This window comes from Indicator indicator, chromosome 8 (assembly GCF_027791375.1).
Source record: "Indicator indicator isolate 239-I01 chromosome 8, UM_Iind_1.1, whole genome shotgun sequence".
Lineage (NCBI taxonomy): Eukaryota > Metazoa > Chordata > Aves > Piciformes > Indicatoridae > Indicator > Indicator indicator.
The window spans coordinates 7,896,980-7,919,678 of record NC_072017.1 but is presented as its reverse complement, the minus strand read 5'-3'; the positions used below and the strand labels follow the sequence as shown (position 1 = coordinate 7,919,678).

General features: G+C 38.5%; 1 protein-coding gene across 1 annotated transcript in view; it reads right to left on the bottom strand.

Annotated features, from left to right (window-relative positions):
- Window positions 1–22,699, bottom strand: part of ARAP2 (ArfGAP with RhoGAP domain, ankyrin repeat and PH domain 2) — a 122,641-nt gene that overhangs the window by 4,326 nt on the left and 95,616 nt on the right. Inside the window, exons 25-30 of the mRNA XM_054382985.1 lie at window positions 21,824–21,941; window positions 16,989–17,117; window positions 9,550–9,689; window positions 4,966–5,048; window positions 3,551–3,586; window positions 2,648–2,711 (exon numbers count right to left, since the gene is read on the bottom strand). Of these exons, the coding sequence (XP_054238960.1) occupies window positions 2,648–2,711; window positions 3,551–3,586; window positions 4,966–5,048; window positions 9,550–9,689; window positions 16,989–17,117; window positions 21,824–21,941 (570 nt within the window). The remainder of the gene's footprint in view (window positions 1–2,647; window positions 2,712–3,550; window positions 3,587–4,965; window positions 5,049–9,549; window positions 9,690–16,988; window positions 17,118–21,823; window positions 21,942–22,699) is intronic.

Here is a 22,699-nt window from a genome sequence, read left to right as displayed (position 1 = left end):
TGGCCTCAATTTGAAAATTCTAACTAGAAATAGCCTCAGTTGACACTTATAGTTTTCTCCTTTAGAAATGGGATAATATAATAATAATTCTCTGTTGCTGCACAATACAAAACATTTGGTGATCTTAGAGTAAGCTTTAACAACATGAACCACTGCGTTCGCAAGCAGATTTTAACTCTAAATTACATATAAAGCAGTAGATTGCAACAGGAATAATACAGCAAATCTGCATCATTAGCACTTAACTTCTCATGTGATGCAAAGACTGACACTTGACTGAGGTCCAGAATGTTGATTTAAAAAAAATTAAAAAATTAAAAAAGCTACACACACACAAAAACAACCAGCTCAAAACATCCCAAAAAAATCCTCCCAACACAGCTCATTAACACTGACACTTCACTGGACTACTCATTCATTGGAATGAAGTTTTAAAAAACAACAGTATTAATTCATAGCAATTAAAAAAACCCAATCAATATATTTTTTTTCCTTGTTGTTAGAAAAAAACCCTGAACATTGAGCAGTGCCTCTCAGTTATGTATCCATACTGTCAGAGGCACAGTCTACATCCCACACTACCTGATCAGAATCCTAATAGATTGCCTTTCTTGGGATTTTGCATCAAAAGGACTTCAGCAGTTAGCAAGCTTCTATGAGTTATTTCTAAGTAGCCTATATCAATAACCTCTGAGCCTATTTGTTGTGACATGGCTCATGTTATGCCCATGAGATGTATGCCAGGAGTGGTGGCTGTTTCCATAGAAACTACAATAGTTACTTCAGCTAAGGGAGCTGAACAAGACAAAAATTTGGAAGACTTACTTAGAAGGCATGCATTATACTTCTAGCACTGCTATCTATGAAGGTCAGCCTCTAAGAAGTACATATTGCAGCTTGTGCCTAGTTCACTTTCTGTAATACATAAAGCTCAGAGGTAATCATAAATCAGGTGATGTTTATTCACAGCAATATTCCCCAAAGTGAGCATCCCAGGAAAGACAAGAAAAATCTAAGATGCATACGAAATCCTCTTAAAACCTTAAACTACATTTCAGTCTCCTGTCATGTTGAATCCTTCCAATCTCTCTTAGTCCCACTTCCCCTTATGTAAATATTAAATTCCACCTGCAAGGATGTGTTATATGGCACTTAAATGTACACCCTTCTTACTCACAATCCAGTAGCAAGCAGTTTGCCTAATTGAGGATGATGCCTATTCACTACCTGAAAAGAGGTTGTAGTGAGGTGGGTGTTGGTCTTTCCTGCCCAGTATCAAGTAATAGGACAAGAGGAAATGGCTTCAAGTTGCACCAGGGAAGGTTTAGGTTAAACATTAGAAGAAACTCCTTCACTAAAGGGTTCTTAAAGACTGGAAGAAAGGCTCTCCAGAGAGGTGGTTGAATTCCCATCCCTGGAGATGTTTAAAAGAGGCAGAGATGTGGTGCTGAGGGACATGGTTTAGTCCCAGTATTGGTAGGGTTAGATAATGGTTGGATTTAATGACCTTAAAAGGTCTTTTCCAAGTGAAATGATTCTATGTTTCTATCCAAATGTGTCAGTGTGAGCTGAAATTCCCCCCCACACCAACAATAACCAGGCTAGCTCAGTCTGGAAGCGAATGAAAGCTGTATTTACAAGCAAAATCTACAATCTATGATGAAACGTAATGAATATGTACAAATATACAAAATTCACAACATTTACAAATATATACAATCAACAGAAAAGCACAACCAAGATCCCTTTGCTTCCCCCAAAAGGGGACCTTTCCCAAGGGGCCTCCCCCCCAGACCCCCCTGGCAGAAAGCAGTTAGTTAGGTAAAAGCAGAAAGGTTGTTAACTTAGCTCGCCAAGGTCAGTGTGTTATCTGCAGCCAGAAGGGAAGAAGAAACAGCAGCCAGACAGCCCAGCAAGTTGCCCTGACTGTGCCTACTTCAACTTCAAGTGTCTTCAACATTTCTATCTATCCAATGGAAGTGTTTAGAACAATCATTATTTTGCTTTCTTACACCCAAAAGTGACTTAGTTACACTCTTTCGCTTTCTCTGCTTGAATTTTGAGAGGAAAAATTAAAGAGACACTTTCAAACCATCACACCAATGAATTGTCAGTGTTAATTAACCAGGCTAACTGGATACCAGAGAAATACAGCTGTATTGGCACAGCTCTTCAACAGAGCTAGCTCACATCACTATGGTTTTAAACAGAACGTCCTTCTTTCACAACTACTTTGCATGCAGCATCCAAACTCGTGAGCAGAGAAATAGCATTCAGGCATTGTGGCACACAGACAGCAGCCTTTTAAGTCAATGGCCAGGATTTCACCCAGAAAAAGTTTATTACTGGAAAGGAAATGAGTTGTCTGCCTTTAATCAGTTACCCTGCAACACAGTGGAGGGAAGGAAACCATAACATGATGCTCTCCCTCACTCTTGTATCATGGAGCTTTCATATGAAAATTACATTACAAATAACAGTCTTCACAGACTAAGAAACATATCCTCACAGTCTCATTCCACTCAGTATTCCAGAAACCTTCACAGCATTGCAATTTTATCTATACCATATTCATAACAGATATACATCATTCTTTAATGGGGTTTTTATTACAGCAGACGTTCCATTCCTTGGATCAGATTAGTACCTGAGCAATAAAAATGCTGATCATCCACTCCATCTGTGCACCTTGTCCATCACAACATATATACCTAGAATACAATAAATATAGAATTAACAAGAAAAACAACAAAAACCCCTGTTGCAGGTAAATATATTGAAGAATAGGCTTCTAAACCACTTCAAACAGTGCTTAGATTTATTTATGAGTGCTGTCTATACTTAACACCCTAGAGAACAGGTCTTATGAGAAGCAGCTGAGAGAACCGGGGTTGTTTAGTCTGGAGAAGAAGAGGCTGAGGGGAGAATTCACTGCTCTCTACAACTCCCTGAAAGGAGGCTGGAATGAGGTGGGTTTTGGTCTCTGCTCCCTAGTATCAGGTGATGGAACGAGAGGAAATGGCCTCCATTTGCATGAGGGGAGGTTTAGGTTGGAGAACAGGAAAAATTTCTTTCCTGAAGGAGTGGTCAGGCATTGTAACAGGCTGCCCAGAGAGGTGGTAGAGTTACCATCCTTGAAGATGTTCAAGAAACGTGTGGATGTGGCACTTTAGGACATGGTTTAACAGCCATGGTGGTGTTGGGTTGATGGTTGGACTTAGAGGTGTTTTCCAACCAAAACAATTCTATGATTCTATAAAAAGACAGGGAAATAATTATCACTCTATTTTGAAGGCAATTCATGTGCCTCATTTAAACCATGAGCATAGGTTTAAAACCAATCATTCAAAATTTGTGGAAATATTTGCTCTATGGCCACAGAAGGGAGACAGACACCTAGGCCCAGAAGGTTACCAAAACATAGTTAAGTAAGAAAATAAATAAATAAATAAAGAGATCAACATGTAAGGCAGAGTATGTCTACTAGTTTTGAAACAATCTATTTATGAATTGGAACTTTTCAACAAATATTAAATCAAGGTTTACCTACCACTGGTGCTTTTCAGAAAATAGTGCAAGTCCCCAGCTGAAACAAATAAAAAATTCAAAAATTAGTTCCAGAAACTCAAGACAAGGACATACTCCTCAGCCTGGAGCAATCTATTACCTTTCTGTAGTGCTTTTTATTGGGGAGGGAAAAGATGGATTACAAAGTTTAAATATGTACTGCAAAGCTAGAATGGAATTGTGGGTTTGATGCTGGATTTTGCTCATTTGCTCACAGCTGATTCACAGGTAATGAACATTCTGTTCTGGACAAAGAGTTATAGCCAAGCCCCATAGATGATGGCTAACTACCAACTTCAGTTTGGCTGTGGCTCTACTTTCTGAAAGCTGCTGGAAGTAAAATTGCTAAGATGGTGCCCAGCAAAGAGTCCATTGAAAGTCTCAGAAGTAAGAGAGGAATATTTGCACTATAACCAGAAGGAATCACACAAGTTTACAGAAAATTAAAAACTGATGGTGGGGAAAAAAAAAAAAAAAGTGCATAATGAAGCCTCAGGTGAAACACAGACACTCCTGGAAACCCAGAAGAGGCTTTGCAAAGTCTCCTTTTGAAAGCACAGTGAAAATAAACCTCAAGGAAAGAACCTACCTCTAAATCCTCATTTACATCATCTTTTATTCCTGTTTTGGACTCATCTCCTACTCATTCTGCACTTAAAAAAATAAAAATCCCCACCACCACCAACTTTTCTTCTAACATGATTAAACTTGGAAATTTACAGATCTTTTTGGGGCATTTTGATGTGCCAACTGTGAAGTAAAAGTTCAAGCAGATCTGTTTAAAGGCTAGAGCCAGCTTTGAATCCCCTTGGGATAGGATCCCATGTACATTGTTTCAGCGTCTCACAGCTTTGACCGAACAAGTGCTGGAAACATCTGAGAAAGAACAGGTGTCGTTTTTCACTGCTCTTTTCCAGAGACAAAGTCACTGATGTTTGTAAAGGGCACTGTAGTCTTCAGCTAGAAGAAACATCAAAATATAAAGGATCCTGAAAAAGGAGAAGCCTGAACAAGAGGAACTGTCACTACAGGCTGTGACTAGTTGGTTCTCTCTTCTCTCTCTTTTTTTTGGTGCAAAGACGTGTCCATCAACACAATCCAGGACACATATCCACAAGAAGCTGCACATCCACAAGAGCTGATTTATCCACAAGAGACAATACATTTAAGATTAAGAAAAGCCAATCAATAAAGTAATTTCCTAGCACAAAAGAGTTAACATAGAACACAAAACCAGAGAGAGAAACAGAACAATAATATTATAAGGGTAATTTAATTCAGCATACTTCAATTGGCTTCTTGACTTCTCCTTGTTCTGTAATGTTTTATGTTCCCCTTTCTTGATGGTACAAGTACCCTGCTACATAGGGTTTAGCTCATTTTCTTTTCTATTCTTACTTTGTTGGTGGCTTCATTTTCTTTTTCACTCCAAGATAAAGCTTCAGGGAACTGACAGGCAACACTTTCTCAGGTTTGCTAGCCTGCAAACACAATAAGATTCTAATTATTGCATTAGGAATGTGCAAAAGAGAAAATGCCAAAGGGCTGTCTTCACAGTCAGGTTTCTTTCATGGGCTGCACCACTCTTTACTAACATTCCATTTTTTCTCTCTTTCTTTCCCCATTACAAAGAGTGTCAATCACTGTAACTGGGAGCAGAACTGCTATGGACATCAGCATGAAGAGCTTCTACCCTGGTAGCTTTAGTAGTAAAAGGCTGAACAAGGAAAACACAGATCCAGTGCTGAACAGGAAGGGTGAATTAGGAGCACTGGACATTGGGACTCTACTGTGGGAGTGGTGGAAGATTGGAACAGGTTGCCCAGGGAGGTGGTGGAGGCCTCATCCCTGAAGATATTCAAGGTCTTGCCTGGTGGGATTCTGATCAATCTGTGAGAACAAGGTGACCTAATGGCAGACCCTCAGCACCTAGAGGAACATTATCAAGACAACTCTTCACATCATGAGAAGAATGCTTGATATAAGGACAACCTTTTCCCCAAGAAGATGGTTAGAAATAAGGACAAACTTTTTTCCATGAGGGCAGCCAAAGTATTGCAAACTGGCTGCCCAGAGAGCTTGTGTAATCTCCATCCCCAGGGCTTTTCAAGACTTAACTGCATCAAGTCCTGAGCAACCCATCCTGACCTCAGTTGCTAGCTCTGCTGTGAGTAGAAAGTGGGACTAAAGAGCTCCTGAGGTTCCTTCCTTCTTGAACAAACTGCCTTTAGCCAACCTACAACAGACATACACCCACAGGAGGTATGAAAGCTGATCATGCCTGGAGGATAAAATGTTGAAACAATAAATTTCTCCTGTACATTATTCTGCTATGGAATACAGCTAGTATGTAACACAACATACTAACCTCTCTTTAGTACTTTTATTCCAAGTGGGTAGATTTAGACTGGATATTAGGAAAATATTCTTCCCTGTGAAGGTGGTGAGACAGTGGAACAGATTGCCTAGAGAGGTTGTGGACACCCCCTCTCTGGAGGTGCTCAAGGCCAGACTGGATAAAACCCTTGAGCAGCCTGGCCTAGTGGAAAGTGTCCCTGCCCATGGCAGGGGTGTGGGAAACTAGATGATCTTGTAGGTCTCTTTCAAACCAAATCATTCTATGATTCTGTAAATGTTTTATCTTTCTGTTTAGAAAACAACCAACCAACCTCCCCCCAAAACAAAACAAAACAAACCCAAAACCAAAACAAACTCCACAAATCTTATAATGTTAGTACATAAAGCTACTCCATAGTGTTTTCCTGGATTCTCAATTTCTCCCTCTGCAGCTTTCCATCTGCAATACTTAAGCATGGGGAAAAAAGAAACAGAATCTGAGATGGCATAAACATTAAAAAAATCCCCCCAAAACCAACACACCAATCCAAAGAAACACAGAACCTTTCTCTGGTTGGCACTGTGTAACTTCCTGCTCAAAGCAAGGGTAGTGCCAGGCTGAACATAACCCCCCCTACAAAACACAGCATTTAGTTAAACAACAGTACTCTTCTCACAAAAATATGCCTTAAGAAAGCCATTTGTCTGGGTGTGAGCTTATCTCTTAACAACAGTACATTAGAGTGGCATGTTATTTCAGTCAATTAGCACAACATTGTAAATTAACATACAGTACCACTTTTTTGATAATTGCTCTTGAACAAGAGAAACACTTAACAGAACGTATCTCCACCTGCATATACAAACTTAATTTCTTGTTAATGAAAATGTATAAATTAATTAGTGCATGCAATCTGATTAAATACACTCTCCCATCTGAAATGTCAAGCTTTCCTACCCTTCATTCCCAAAAATGACTGAAATTGAACCATGATGATGAGTGGTAGATGAACATTTCTCAAAAGAAAACAAAGCAACCCAATGTATCCTAATTGTCAGAGTGGTATTTCCATTTGCTTTAAAAAAAAATAAACAAAGAAATGAAAAGCCATTTAAAAGTAAGACTGTTCAAAACTCCACCTGAGCTGGGGAATTTAATGTTTTATAAATCATAATGTCTTAAAAAAAAAAAAAAGAAAGATGATAGAGTAGTGCAACAATCTTATCATAAACTCTTTCCAACACACTAATTAAGATTTTATGAGCATATTAATTTATTCTCACATATGTGACAATTTGAGTTTTAGCACTAAATTACGAAACACTCTTCTTGACATTCTGAGGTCATTCTAATTAAGATTATATCCACAGTATTACAAGAAGAGAGAACATGACTTTTGCATTAACTTGAACAATGAATCTGTCCTTAAAAAGAACCCAAACATTTTATATCTGTATTTGTTGGATGGGCAAAAATCAGCAATCAGCAAAAGAAAAAGCACTTTAAAAGAGTTTATTATTTTTTTAAACCAGAAATTAACAAAATTGAAATGAAAACGTAATTCAGAGAATCACAGAATGGTAGGGGTTGGAAGGGATCATCTAGTCCAAGCCCCCTGCTAGAGCAGGCTGCACAGGATTGCCATATCCAGGTGGATTTTAAAAGTCTCTAGAGAAGGAGACTCCACAATCTCTCTAGGCAGCCTGCTCCGGTGCTACGACACCCTCAAAGTAAAGAAGTTTCTCCTTAGGTAAAGTGAAACCTCCTGTATTCTAGTTTGTGCCCACTGCCCCTTGTCCCATCGACAGGGCACCACTGAAAAGAATTTGACCTCATTCTCTTGTTCCCCACCCTTTAGCTATTGATAAGCATTGATACAATCCCCTCTCAGTCTACTCTTCTCCAGGCTATCATGATGCCTATTATTCAGTTTTACATTTTAATACAACCTGTCTACACATGAAAACCACTCACAGAATCACAGAATGTTAAGGGTTGGAAGGCACCTCAAAAGATCATTTAGTCCAACCTCCCTGCCAGAGCAGGATCACCTAAAGCAGGTCACACAGGAATGCATCCAGGCTGGTTTTGAAAGTCTCCAGAGGAGACTCCACACCCTCTCTGGGCAGCCTGTTCCAGGGTTTCATCACCCTCACAGTGAAAAAGTTTTCCTTATGTTCATGTGGTACACTCCTTAAAGAAAACTTCAATGAAATATTTAAAAATGAACCTGTCTTGCTATTAAGTGTATATATATATATATAAAGCATATATGTGCTTCTGTATAATTGAGGCACATCTAATTATCAACACTAGCTTTTGAAGGACTGAGAATACACCTAAAAGTGTTGTTGGTAAGCAGGGGAAGATTTTGCTAGTGTATTGAAAGATATTGTTTCCTATAACCTCTTCTGTCATGACTTGGAGAGCCATGAGGATGATTATGGGACTTGAGCACCTCCCCTGTGAAGAGAGACTGAGAAACCTGAGGCTGTTCAGTCTTGAGAAGACTGAGAGGGGATCTCATCAATGTCCATAAATACCTGAGGGGGATGTGAAGTGGAAGAGGCCAACCTCTTTTCGGTGGTGCACAATAAAAAGACAAGAAACAACAGGTACAAGCTTGGACACAGATTTCACCTTAATATGAATGAGGAGAAACTTCTTTACAGTGAGGGTCACAGAGCACTGGAACAGGCTGCCCAAAGAGGTTGTGAAGTTTCCTTCTCTGGACGCATTCAAAACCCATCTGGATGCATTTCTGTGTGGACTACCCTAGATACTATGGTGATCCTGCTTTGGCAAAGGGGTGGACCCGACGATCTCTGGAGGTCCCTTCCAACCTGTGATACTGTGACTCTTGTAGGTGTAAGAGCCCTGCCGCTGGTAATTTCTAAAAGTTTTGTGTGAGATACCAAGAAAAAACTGCATGCTGCTCACGAATTCCATATTACTTCTATTATTGCTCTCTACAGCAGCCATATCATGAGCTGTAGGCATTCCTAAAGAGGGACTTTTTTAAATTTTTGAAGCTTATGTATAATTACAATAGCTAAATGAGCAACTGACACAAAGTCCTTTCACTAAAGCATCTGTGAATACAGTCAGATAAAAATTTTGCACTTCAACTCCAGCCTCTACAAGTTTTCACTTAGTATCAAAGGGTTTGAATACCTCTGCTATAAGGATAAGCTGAGGGAGCTATGGTCGTTCAGCCTACAGAAGAGAAGACTCTGGGAGGACTTTATAGCTGCCTTCCAATACCTGAAGAGAGCCTGCAGGAAGGCTGGAGAGGGACCTATGCAGTAACAGGACAAGGGGGAATATTTTAAAGCTGAGAGAGAAAAGGTTTAGACCGGATCTTAGGAAGTAGTTTAGTACAAGGGAGGTGAGACTGTGGAATAGGTTGTCCAGGGAGGTTGTGGATACCTCTTTCCTGGTGGTGGTCAAGGCCATGCTGGATGCCTCTAGCTGTCCATGGTAGGAAGGTTGGAGTAGATGATCTCTAAGGTCCCTTCCAGCCTAAGCCATTCTGTGATTCTATCATCAGAAATGTTGATTGGTTTGCCTTGTTCCTCCTATTATTTGCACAACAATTAAAGCTTAAGTGCTTAAGAGTTTGGTGAAGAGTTTGGCAGTTGTACCTTCATATCCTTATACAGAAGCAGGTTTCCTTCCCGTAACACGAAATAACGCTCTTGAAATTTATTTCCAGAGAGTAGTTTTGATGGTTCTTCTTTGTACTTCAGATTGCCTGCTTTCACGCTGCCTTTCTCACTTTTCTCTGCCAAGAAAACAAAAAAGCATTTTGTTAGAAGATTTTACAATTAATTTTAATTGTTGGGGGGTGGGGAAGGCATCTCTGTTTCCCTCAAAAAATAATATGGAAAGAATCCACCACCACAATTTAATTAAAGGATTTTTTTTTAATAGAATGTGCAGTTCAGTCACGGATTCATAGAATGGTTTGGGTTGGAAGGGACCTTCAAGATCACCTAGTTCCAATCACCCTGCCATAGGCAAGGGACACCTTTGACTAGACCAGGCTGCTGAAGGCCTTATCCAAACTGGCCTTGAATACCTCCAGGGAGGGGACATCCAGAACTTCCCTGGCAACCTGTTCCAGTGTCTCTTCCACCACCCTCACTGTAAAGAATTTCTTCCTAATCTCCAGTCTAAATCTCCCCTCTTCCAGCTCAAAGCCATTGCCCCCTCTCCTATCACTACAAGCCCTTGTGAAAAGTCCCTCCCCAGCTCTCCTGTAGCCCCCTTCAAGTACTGGAAGACTGCTCTAACGTCTTCTTGGAGCTTTCTTTTCTCCAGGATGAACAGCCCCAACTCTCTCAGTCTGTCCCCATGGGGGAGGTTCTCCAGTCCTCTGATCATGACATGGATAATTTTAATCTTGGTGCATTAGAGAAGCAAACCCAAACAGCTCTTGAACAAGGTAAGGAACAACCCAAAGAAAAAGAAATAATTCATACCTGCATCTTACAAAGTATTTATGAAAGAGCACAGAACTCAGTACAATTCTGAGAATTCACAGAATTCATAGAACTCTGAGGCATTTTTTAGCTCCTGGAGATAACTAGTGACGGAAGCAGACTGCCAACATGAAGAGCCAGGCAGGAGATGAACTCTTCTCCTCTCCAATCAACACCATACTAACAGGGCTAAAAATTCCTTTATCCCAAAACACTACAAGCCTGCTACTTATGCTATATTTTGGCTTTTGCCACCTATTTTCTTTTGTTATATGCAGATTATTTCCTGTGAGTCAATCACTTATTTAGGAAACACTGAATAAACTTGTTTAGGAGTCCCAGAATGATACCACTAGATTTTTTTTATATATTAAGACCTCATTGCTCTCTACAGCTCCCCAAAAGGAGGTTGGAATGAGGTGGGAGTTGGTTTCTTCTCTCTAGTCTCCGGTGATAGAACAAGAAGAAGTGGCCTCAACTTGGCACCAGGGGAGGTTCAGGTTGGACATTAGGAACAATTTCTTTCCTGCAAGATTGGTCAGGGATTGGAACAAGCTGCCCAAAGAGATGGTGGAGTCACCAACCCTAGAGGTGCTCAAGAAACGTGCGGACATGGCACTCTCAGAGATGGCCATGGTTGCCTTAGGTTGACAGTTGGACTCAATAATCTTAGGAGGTCTCCTCCAACCAAAACAATTCCATGAATCTAAAAGGAGTATGTGGTGTACGGAGAACAATATCCTTACCCAACTACTCAGTTTCTTTCATTCATTAAAATTCCACTTGGGAGTTCAGCATCTGACATCAAAACTCTATTATTAAGAACTAGCACACAATAAAATTTCAAAAAATAAGAATAAAATGTTTTAAGTACACAAAAGAGAAAATAACACAAAACACCATTTTATTCGGTCATGGAAGACTTGAAAAGACCAACTTTCACTGTTTGTATAATACATTTTTTTTTTTTTAGTCACAAAGAGTGGCATTATACAGCCACAGCTAACTACAGAACAGTCAAGCTTTGCAAGTGACACTTGCTGTAATGTGTACTAATCCAAATTACACATTTTTTCCATCTTCAGACACTCTGCTAAATGAGCAGCCTGCTTCTTGTAGTATTGCATGATGTGCACAGAGCAAGCATGACAGGTGACAAAGAAGAATGCAGAATTTGCATGAAAAAATGCCTATGACCATGCAGGGTCTAGGTCAAATAGATTGCACAGTACTGTTTGCAACTGCTTGTATAACAGAATTTATGAGTTTTGTTCTTCTTTTAAAGAACCTGAAGATAGATATTCCACATATGATTTTTTAAGAAGAGACCAAACATTTTAATATTGAAAAATGTATTAATTCATTAGATGCAAGGTTGTGCACATACAAGAAGTATAGAAGTGATATTCAGTCTCAAACATCCCATTATGCAAATGTACAGAATTGTTTTGGTTGGAAAAGACCTTTGAGATCATCAAGTCCAACCATTATTTAACTCTACCAAGACTGGTGCTAAATCATGTCCCTCAGCACCACATCTTGGCCTCTTTGAAACACCTCCAGGGATGGGGATTCAACCACCTCCCTGGGCAGCCTGTTCCAGTCTTTGAGATCCCTTTCAGTCAAGAATTTTCTTCTAATATCCAAACTAAATTTCCCCTGGTGTAACTTAAGGACATTTCCTCTTGCCCTTTGACTTGTTACTGGGGAGAAGGGACCAACACTCACCTCACTCCAATCTCCTTTCAGGGAGTTGTGGAGAGTGAAAAGGTCTCCCCTGAGCCTCCTTTTCTCAAGACCAAACAACCCCAGTTCCTGTACACCCTTGAAAGGGCCCCACTTAGGTTTGTATTTCAAAACTCTGAGTCAGACTGCTAACTTTTGTACAGTAGAAAGACTTCAGGACTAACTTGAAAAGTTGTATCTCAATCTCATCTTTTACACCATCTGAAAAACAGCTCCTTAAAGAGTTGGAATTAAATTGTTCTTCCTCCTAACCCTAATTATTTGCTAAAAGAAGATAATTAAAAATTGTGAATCTAATTCCTTCTTGCTTTGAATTTTAGTACAAACTGAAGTTATTAAAAACATTTTAAAAAAAATTGATTTCATCAAATAAAACCAGCTACATCCTAATCAGTGTGCTTGCCATGAAAGCAAGCATCTCAAAAGAAAATTTCCAAAGATTTTCATTAGAGGTCAAGATAGTCTCTAAAGCCAGAATCAATACATTTCAACACTTAAAGCCAGAAGTTCCTTGGCTTGCCTCAGTTTTAAGTGCAAATATAGATGCATGGTTAGTTATAAAAAGCATTAACATATTCCCTCTTTGGCAGTGAGTTTATTACATGCTTAGAATAAAGTATGAATCCTTCTCCACACAATTACAAGCTTTTTGCTTATTTTTTCAGCCATACCAAATGACAGCAGCAACATAGTCCCACATCTGTACTAAATTGGGAGATTTTAGGCTTCTGCACATAGCCCTCATCATGACTAAAAACTCAACTCTAAACTTCACAGCATTTCTCACCATAGCAAGTCTATCAAACACTAGATACTTAGAAAAGTCTGAAAGAGGCAAAATAACAATCCTTTAAATTGATAATATTCTGTACTCCTCAGAAACCAGCATTTCATACAGCAAATCTAAAGTAATAGGGATGTGGCCTAATGAAAATGATCCCAACTTTCTGATCCCAACTTTCTAATGCAAGCAAAACTTTCTACAACTTCACAACTCCTAGGAACTAGATGCACTCAATCCATTCAGGATTGATCTATCTATGGTTTAAAAGTTTGCATTTCACAGAATTTCTCCGAATAAGAGTCTCTGTTCTCAGGAATCAATTACTTCCCACCCAAAACTACAAAAGTCTTCACTGGTACAATCTGAAGGACCGATAGACACACACTTCATAGTGAATCTGTGCTCTCCTTTTTTCTAACAAATGAAACTTTAAGGTTGAAAATTTGCAGGGAAAGAGAAGATAAAGGGTCTTGAAATAGAACTGAGCTGTACTGAGTATCTCTTATACTAAAACAAAAAGCACACCTTACTATTCTCAACAGCACTTGAAAGAGTGCTTCTGCAACAAGCATGAAACGCTATGGAGTAAATTGTCAAGAGAGAATAAAAATCTAGAGGAAAGTGGAAAACTCACCATAAATTTACTGAAACATCAATACAAATAAACTAATACTTTTTTTCCTCCAATACCTTTTTTTTTTTCTCTCCTTGAAAAGGAAAGTTGATTTCTAGACAAGAGAAAAATATACATCTAGACATCAGTATGATGGTTAATGTTGGACAAGAGAAACTAGTCTAAAATGGCCAAAATGAGATTAGAGTATAATAGATATGAAATAAGAGAATGTACTATGTACAAGGAATGTGGGAAAAGTTGCACTGACAGGGAAGAAAATGATAAGTTGCCAAAATGAAGTGTGGTTAATAGACTGTTTCCTTTAGGCTCATTATTGAACCAATGTTATTTTAAAGTCTCTACAAGAAAAAGGAGAAAAGTGTTGATGACAGAGCTCTGAAGTAACATTAACAGAAAGAAACATATTGTAATTTAGTCTAGAAGATTCTATCATAAATCAGAGAACCAAGGGAATTTATTGAATTCAGTTACAAATGTAACATAACCACAAACATATTAATTTTGCTCAGAAGAGGAGGACATCCATCCACCCAGCTGCCCATTTCTATCAGGCTGAATTCACTGTTAAAAAGCATACTTTAAATAGAATTATAGAATCCTTTTGGATGGAAAAGACCTCTAAGATCATTAAGTCCAACCATTCTCTAACTCTGCCACCACATGCAGGCAGCTTTGAAAACCTCCAGGGACAGGCATTCAACCACCTCCCTGAAGAGCCTGCTCCAGTGTTTGAGAACCCTTTCAGCGAAGACTTTTTTTCTAATACCCAAACTAAATATCCATTGATGCAACTTGATGCCATTTTCTCTCCGATCACTTGTTCCTAGGGAGAAGAGACCAACCATCATCTTGCTACAACCTCCTTTCAGGCAGCTGTAGACATAGTAGTGGCTGGACATCTGGCCTCAATCCAACTGAGAAGAAATTATCCACATAAAGAGCGTAAAAAACTGAAAATAGTAAGGTTGCCACTTTTTCATTCCAGCTACATTTCTTGTGCACTTTGAAGTGGAGATCTTCACTGTAACCACAACCGACTTCTCTAGATACTGGGAGCATGCCTTTCTCAGTGACCTCATCCTGTATCTTTTCTCCCTCTGACACTATCTAATGATGGAAGCACAACATTTATCTAAAAATAAAAAATGCATGGTTTTGTCCTGAAATAGCTGCCTACTTCCTTTAACAGTGCGTACAGACGCAAGATTAGAAATAGAAACAATAAACATGCAGAGTCCTGCAGCTACAAAACATGGACAGTGCAGACCTTCTGTCCATCTTCACCTACACTTCATGAATACACTGCCCTGCTGAAGTTAGTCAATGTGCTCCTCAGTATTGCTAAAGTCTTAAAGTCAATTTAAAATCTAAAGGTGGACTCAAAAACTCTAATGAGATGAAATTACTACAAAATTGTGTTATTTTCTTATAACAAGATCTGGTTAGGAAAAAAAAGTAAATCTATAAACAAAACCATGCAAAATGGCAATTAAAATGGCAATCCCACTCTTAGAAAAAGGTAACAGAATCACAGCATGGTAAGGTTTAGAATGGACCCCTTGGAGATCAGAATCCAACCCCCTGACAAAGCAGGGCTGCCTAGAGTGGGTTGCACAGGAATGTGTTCAAGGATTTTGAAAGTCTTCAGAGAAGGAGACTCCACAACCTCTCTGGGTAGCCTCTTCCAGTACTCTGGCACCCTTACAATGCAGAAGTTTTTCCTAGTGTTGAGGTGGAACTTCCTGTGTTCCAGTTTGTATCCATTGTCCCTTGTACTATCAGAGGACACCACTGAGAAGAGACTGGTCCCTTCTTCTTGATTCCCACGCTTCAGATATTATAAACATTAATAAGATATCCTCGCAGTTTTCCAGCCTAAACATTTTGTAATACATGAGATTACTTTGTCATGTTGAGTTTACAGAGATTAATACTGTCTGCAATGTGGCAGAGGATTTTTTTCCCTCCAAACCACTAAGGAAATCAATGTAATTTCTTAAATAAGGTTTTAATTATTTTAACACCAAAAAAAAAAGAAAAAAAGAAGAAATCCAGCAAATGCAAACCTTCAATCAAAAGCCAATATGTCTAGGCTAAGGTCAAACTGCATGGAATTAATGCAAACAATTAATGTTATGATTTTGGAGAACAAATGGATGTAGAAATCAGGAGAGAAGGAGGAAGGCAAATGGCAGATCTCCCCTCGAACTAGTACCACACGTTGTAAATTGATGGTAACCCAATCCTTCTGTTTCTGAGAGCAGTGGTTCTCACAGCCCTTATGACCTATTCCCTTTTCCCCCAAGACATGGTGAGTGAGGTGATGGGAGCTCATACATCAAGCTTTTGGTGAAGAAGGGGCTGTTTCTCTCCATTCACTACCTGCTATGACAGGTTTAGAGACAGTGGAAGTCAAACATAGCTTCTGTGTGCAATTGGCCGGTTCATAGTTGTGGCATATGCTTTTACAGGAATAAAGGATGATGAGAGAAGGCTATTACTCTCAGAAGAATAAACATAATAGCACAAGCTTTAGTTCTTGAAATCAAGAGAGGAGATTGAGAGATTAATACCTCTGTGCACGGGGAAGAGAGGAAAAGATTATGTATTTGAATAAAAATCAGATGGGCATTAAACCAGGCATCATGTGTCACCATCACACGCTTTACAGTGTCAGCAGACAGGATTTCAACTGCTTGAAAACAGGATAGTAATTTTTGAACGTGTCTAACTTTTAAACTCCTGCTTCCCCTCAAAGCAAATACGACATAATATTTGTTACACAGGAGACTTAAATCCAGGTATTATGTAAAAAACCAAAACAGGACTGGAGCAGTTTGTAAATCACATTTTTCCACTATATACTTGAGCTATGCTTCCCTTCAGGTGTTGGATCTAAATCCCTCATCCTTTTTAAAGGCCACATAGTCTGTAAGTCATTCAAATAAGGTTTGTAGAATGAGTATGTCATTCAAATCAGCTTTGTGGTTTGGAGACATCATACTAGGCAATAAGAATACTTATTAGGAGAGAACATTCGAAGTTTTAGATATAATGTAAACATTATCTATACAAAATGCACACATATAGCCCAGAGAGGGAGAGCATTGTGCACCATGCGGATAGACTGTGCAGAACGGCACCGTGCATAAAAGCAGTCTCAAGCTACACAGAAGTTCACAAATTGAGCTAAATGCAGACTTTCTGCACACTTTTATGTTCAAATGGGAGAGCTTACAGTTTGCAGAAACAGGAACACCCATAATTTCTACATTTCAAAAGTAAGCCAGCACTACCCCCAGTAAATCAGTAACTTCCAGAAAGTAGTAATTCAGAAGCTCTGAGATGCTTTGCCCCAATGAAAACAGCTACAAAAGAATTTTCATCTTCCTGTCCCCATGTGAAATATCTAAGTTTTAAAAAGATACATACCACTGTAGGATTTCATCATGTCTGCTGTTAGAAATCTCTTTATTATCAGGTATGCAGTGCCAGGCTCTGGGAGTGAACTCCAGTGAAGAACTTGCTCCAGTACATTCTCTGTATAATGCAGAGGACGTTCTGAAAAATGAGAGAGGGAAAAAATCCCAACACAACATTGAAATAATAAAAAATAATAAAGCAAGATTGGAGGCTCTTAAAAGTGACACACACTTATGCAGAACACTTTGAGCTACAGTGGTCAAAAACTGCTTTCAAAATAAGACAATTAGGCACTTCATTGACTTTCTGCAGCAACACCTTTGCAGGCAGGTAATGAATACCAAATCAAACCAGCAGCAGTCAAATGTTCGATGACTGGTTTGCATTTAGTTATGAATATTTTCTTATGTAAAGACACCAAAACCTTGCTTTCAAGCTAAATACAAAAGTTAGGAACTATCACAGGGCACAGCTAAGTGTGATCAAACAGAACAGACCTCCAGCCATACTAGGTCTCATTTTGCTAGGCCTTAATATAAAAATGGAGCACCACAGCTACCAACTCTCTGCAATCAAAAAACAAAGAATTTGGAGCAGTCACAGCAGAAAAAGTACTCAAAACTCATATAGATTTTCTTGTCTGTTAATGATCAAAGCAGTCTGATACAGACTCTTGGTTTCATTACATTCCTTTTACCAGGTGAGGAAAGGATGTGGTCTTACTAGGTCTTCTCCCCACTGCTGTGCTTGGGGAATTTCCAGACTTGCACATTTATATTCCACCCTCATACAAAGAAGACAGCAAGACTGAAATGCCAATAGATGAAGGTATGACCAGGCTCCATGTGCACACCTCAGCACTACAGTCGCTCAGGCGTAAATTTGTTGGTAAGTCTCATCCACCCAAAAGAGGAAACTGAGACTCTTTCATAGGTAAGAAAGGTGGCAAGGAGATACCAAGTCCAGCCAGTTAATCCATACAAACCCCAGGTCATGTACCAAATGAAAGGAGGGAAGAGCTTGCACATAGACCCTAAATCTGCATTACCAGAGCCAGCAGAAAATAAATGTGTGATGTACTGCAACATAGCCTGAGGCATAATACAAGCCAACACTGATGTGGATGGAGGGAAACTGCACAGCTCCCCTCTCTATTAATTCTTCCTCCACACACACCTCCACCCCTGAGGATTTTCACCTGCTTAGCAGCAAGAACCTACTGTAATTGATGAATGCACAAAAACTTTAATGATGGCTGTGTGGGCTACAACTTAGAGAAGTGGATCCAGGTGCCATTTAATCATCAAAGAGGGATTTTTCCAGAAGTTCTGAGTTTCTATTTTAATACCAGGATCAGACCTTGAGAAGAGCTGGGTGCAGCTCCTGGAAAATCACACCTGTGTGACACTGTCATGTCGGGTCAGGCAGTCTAGTCTTGTGTCTCTTGAGTACTGGAGGGAAAAGTATGCCACCATAATCTCATTTTTCATTTCTGCTAGGATAGATGAATATGAAATGTCAACAGCTGCTTTGGGACTGTCCAGCACTGCATTCTAGCAGAACATATTTTCCTGAACACCTGAACGCCAGAGCTTCAGAAAACAGCAGCCTTCAATAACACACTTAAATGAGAGAAAATACTACTGCTGTTTGGGGATGCAAAAATTTACCTTACCTACAGACTTGTGACAACACTTATAGAAAGATTTTACTATTCAGACATGACAACAAAGCAAAAAACCAAATAGCACTCTGCATCCTTACTTTAGAGCACCACTTCTTCAGGCCCTTTCTGTTTTAAATACTCAAATATTATAAATGTCTTTTTAACTTTTGGGAAACTGTGGACTCTGATGTGATGAAGTTAAAATGACTTGTTTTTTGCAGAAGGGAAAAAAATAATCCATTTTAAGAAGAACTTTACAAACCCAAGGCAGGAAACACTGGCAAATCACCACATCTTCCTAGAACACCAGCACTCCCAGAGTAAACACCTACTGTTTTATTTATAGTTACATTTAGGACCATCTGTCATCACGGATTACATGGTACATAAATCATCATGCTGGAATGTATTAGGTTTTTTACTGGCAACACACCTCATTTACCAACTATCCATCAAGCATAAATTAAAAAAAAAAATATATACAGCCTATTTTGTAAAAGCATATGGTATTGAACATTCTGCACTAAGTTAGATAAAATCAATCATTGCAGCTTTTCTCTATGCAAATCATTTGGTTGATTTTTAATACTGCAATTTTAGTCACCTGAACAGCAAGCAGTCAACTATATGTCCAATTATCCCTTTACTTGGGTCATATGCTGGTAAATATCCCAAACCTGTCATCATTTTCACCTTAAGCAATATTAAATATCAGGAGGAAATTACTTTTTTTTTAAGAAAATATAGGATTCTGATATTCTTGCCTTCTCAGAGTTCATTTTCAGGGCAGTGTATCTTAAAAAGTAAAATAACTCAAAAAACTTCAGGATTGAGTGTAACAAACTGAGTATCACCACCTGAATATCACAAACTGGTATGTTCAAGGCAAGGCTGAACAAGACCTGGAGCAAGCTGGTCTAGTGGAAGGTGTTCTGCTCATGGCAGGGAGGTTGGAGCTAGGTGATCTTCAAGGTCCCTTCCAACCCAAATCATTCTAGGATTCTATGAGTCTGTGTACTAGACAGGTACCAGACCATGTCAGGAACACAAGCAGAAAATTCCTTTCTGTCAGAAAAGACACTGTGAAGGACAATATATGTTTGAAACAGAAGCAAACTTTGTTTCTGCCATGTCATGTTCGAATCTCAACTTGTAAACGTCTTAGATTGCATAATGTTCAATGCTGTTTGGTAAATGATGCCGATAAAACCAACTTGCAGCAGCAAAGTCTCAGCTAGGTTGTTAGTTCTTTAGTATCATGTTTGGACCACAGAATGAATGGGACTTATTTTGTTCCCCTGTCACAGAATGAATGGGACTTTTTTTTTTTTCCCCTGTGTATTTCAGCCTTTTGAAAATCTGCTAGATTCAGCCACAGCACCACAGGGATCCTCCTAAGTGCCTCCTCGTACCTGAATTATTTTTATTCCTCAACATTATTAATTCAGTTTGCCTGTTCTGATGCACAGAAAGTGGACTATGAAGCAGTCTTTTCAACAACACAGTCTCTACTGATTTCAGCCAGGTGCTGAATTAGGACTTTTAATTTGATTTTTGCTTGTCTGTTTTAGTTTTGAATCACTGGTATCCCATTTCCACTCTGCATTCTAAACTCTTGTTTCAATGGGAAGCACTCTAATCCCTTGCTAATATTTATTGCCTTATATAAAGTCTGCAGTGTCTTACACCAAGCTTAATTTTGTCCATCTTCTATGGCTATTAGCTCAAACAACATATCTAGCCCACACTAGTTGTGGCGCTCAAATACCCCAAGAATCTGCTGTGGAGTTTTAGCTTTTGTATTTATTTTTATGGTCTCTTGGCCATATCTAGCTGAGTTTCCATTTGTCTGTAAGTGTAAGATACCGACTTAAAGAAAATAAAATCTCCTCTTCACATTTTTCCATTACTCAGTCAAAAGAAATAAGATTTCTGGAGTACTTGTAGAAGTTAGAAGGACTCTTTTCTAAAGAGAATAGATGCCAGCATTTTTCATCAGCTGACGCTGATGCCCACATCTCTGAATCTGGAAATGAACTCTGTGTTACAGCTCCACGCAAGACTGCAAGATGCAAAGAGGCATCAGGATCATTTATTTTAAGTCAAAAGGGAGACTGCAATTTCATTCTCATTGTTCATACTGCCAAGGTCAAGACTAAGTGTACCAGGAAAATCAGTGTAAATCTGAACAGATTTAAGCACATCTAAAAACCCACTATAACAAAACCATTCAAAAAACTTGGAACATTTAGTAATCTTGGTTTTCTCCATTTTTCCATACAATTTTTTTCTTAACTTGAAAATATCTATCTTCACAACAGAAAAGCACTAGAATCCACAGTCCACTTCTGTAACATGAAAAGCATGAGTAGTAACTTACTATGAAGTGCAAATAGACTTTTAACTAAAAGCATATTCCTGTCCTCCATGTATTCTTCAAAAATCAGATTACATTAGTATTTATCAAATACAATGTTTTAATAAAAAAAAATTATTCCTTTTTAAAGTATCTCTAATACTAAAGTGCAAGCAGCTCCAGCATGCATAAAGCACAGCCCATGTTAAAACCTCATTACAGTTAATATTGTGACTATGTGACATTTGCTCTTGTTGGCAGCAGAAATGCACTTACAGCAAATGTTTCAACAATCTGCTACATCCACCATAATGCCACTTGCCACAAACACAGAATTACACACTTGAATCCTCCTTTTTCTCCTACACACATACAATAATTGACTAAAAAAATAAAAAAGATTCTTTCCCCTAAGGATTACAAGTATTTTTCTCTCTTCATTTTTCTGAAAAATATTATTCCTTATAAAATCAGCTGCTGACATTCTAATGAAAACAAGTTTCTTCTTTATACATATAAGATAAGACTTACTTTTCTACAGCTGATGAATAATGAACTGCAAAGCAGAGTAACATAAACATTTCCTTCAGCCCCCAATTTGTAAGCATCTTAAAGCAATTCATCACTTTATTTCTGGCAAAGTGTAGAAAGAAATCATGCAGATGCCCCAGCAACCAAATAAAAAACAATGCCATGAAAGGTAATTACTGGTTTGTTTCTATAAACATTTTAGTAACTGGCTTAGGTTTTGATTATGCTAAATACTGAAAAACACAAATAATGACATTTGATGAATATGCATAAATTTAAAGTGTCACTAACCTAGTTCTCCATTTTCAAGTACTTCAAAAGTAGCCCAGATATCATCTTTGTTGGGAATAATGTTTTTGATCCCTAAAACATCATTAGTCAATTCTTCTGCCTCCATCAAAGGTGATACCTATAATACAAATTAATCAGTTAATAACATATTATGATTAGACATTTCTGAGTTGGTTTTGGCTTTTTGTTGTGGTTTTTTTTTTTGTTTTTTTTTTTTTTGTTTTTTTTAAACTTAGGGGGGTAAGGGGGGAACACTGATATGTGTGTCTGGGATACAATAAAAGTGCCATTTTTGTATCTTAGCAGTGCATATTCCCACTTTTATTCCTATTTAAAACAGCACATCTTATGTGCATGTATTTGTGTGTTTATGCATAGCACACAGATGTACAAACACAAGTGTTCAAGAGCTGTGCTGAACAGAACAAAAAGGAAAAAGAAAAACAACAATTAAAAAAGCATTGTCCTGAATTTTCTGCTTCCTTCTTAACAGTATCTGTCCTTTGTCATTATAGGAATGAATTAGGAACAATTTTTTTTTCCTCAGCACTATAACATGGAGATGAGTGTGTTTAAAATACCTAAATTATTATACAAGGCTGAAAAAAATCTCAGTTATAGTAAGTAACAAGATTTTAGTTTCTCAGCACTGAAGGAAATCAGATAATCACTGGCAACAATCAAAATCAGGAGGAAAGTCATTTAAATGGCTTTGTACTATTAAATAAAACCAGCATTCACTGTGTACCTGTTAACATTCTTGCATGTTGCAGCCACAGAGCTGCAAGAATTCATACCACTGTATACTGCAGTAAAAATAAAGGAGGATGTCTCCCCTTTAAAACTGTATCATAACATTCTCCTTAAAAATGCATA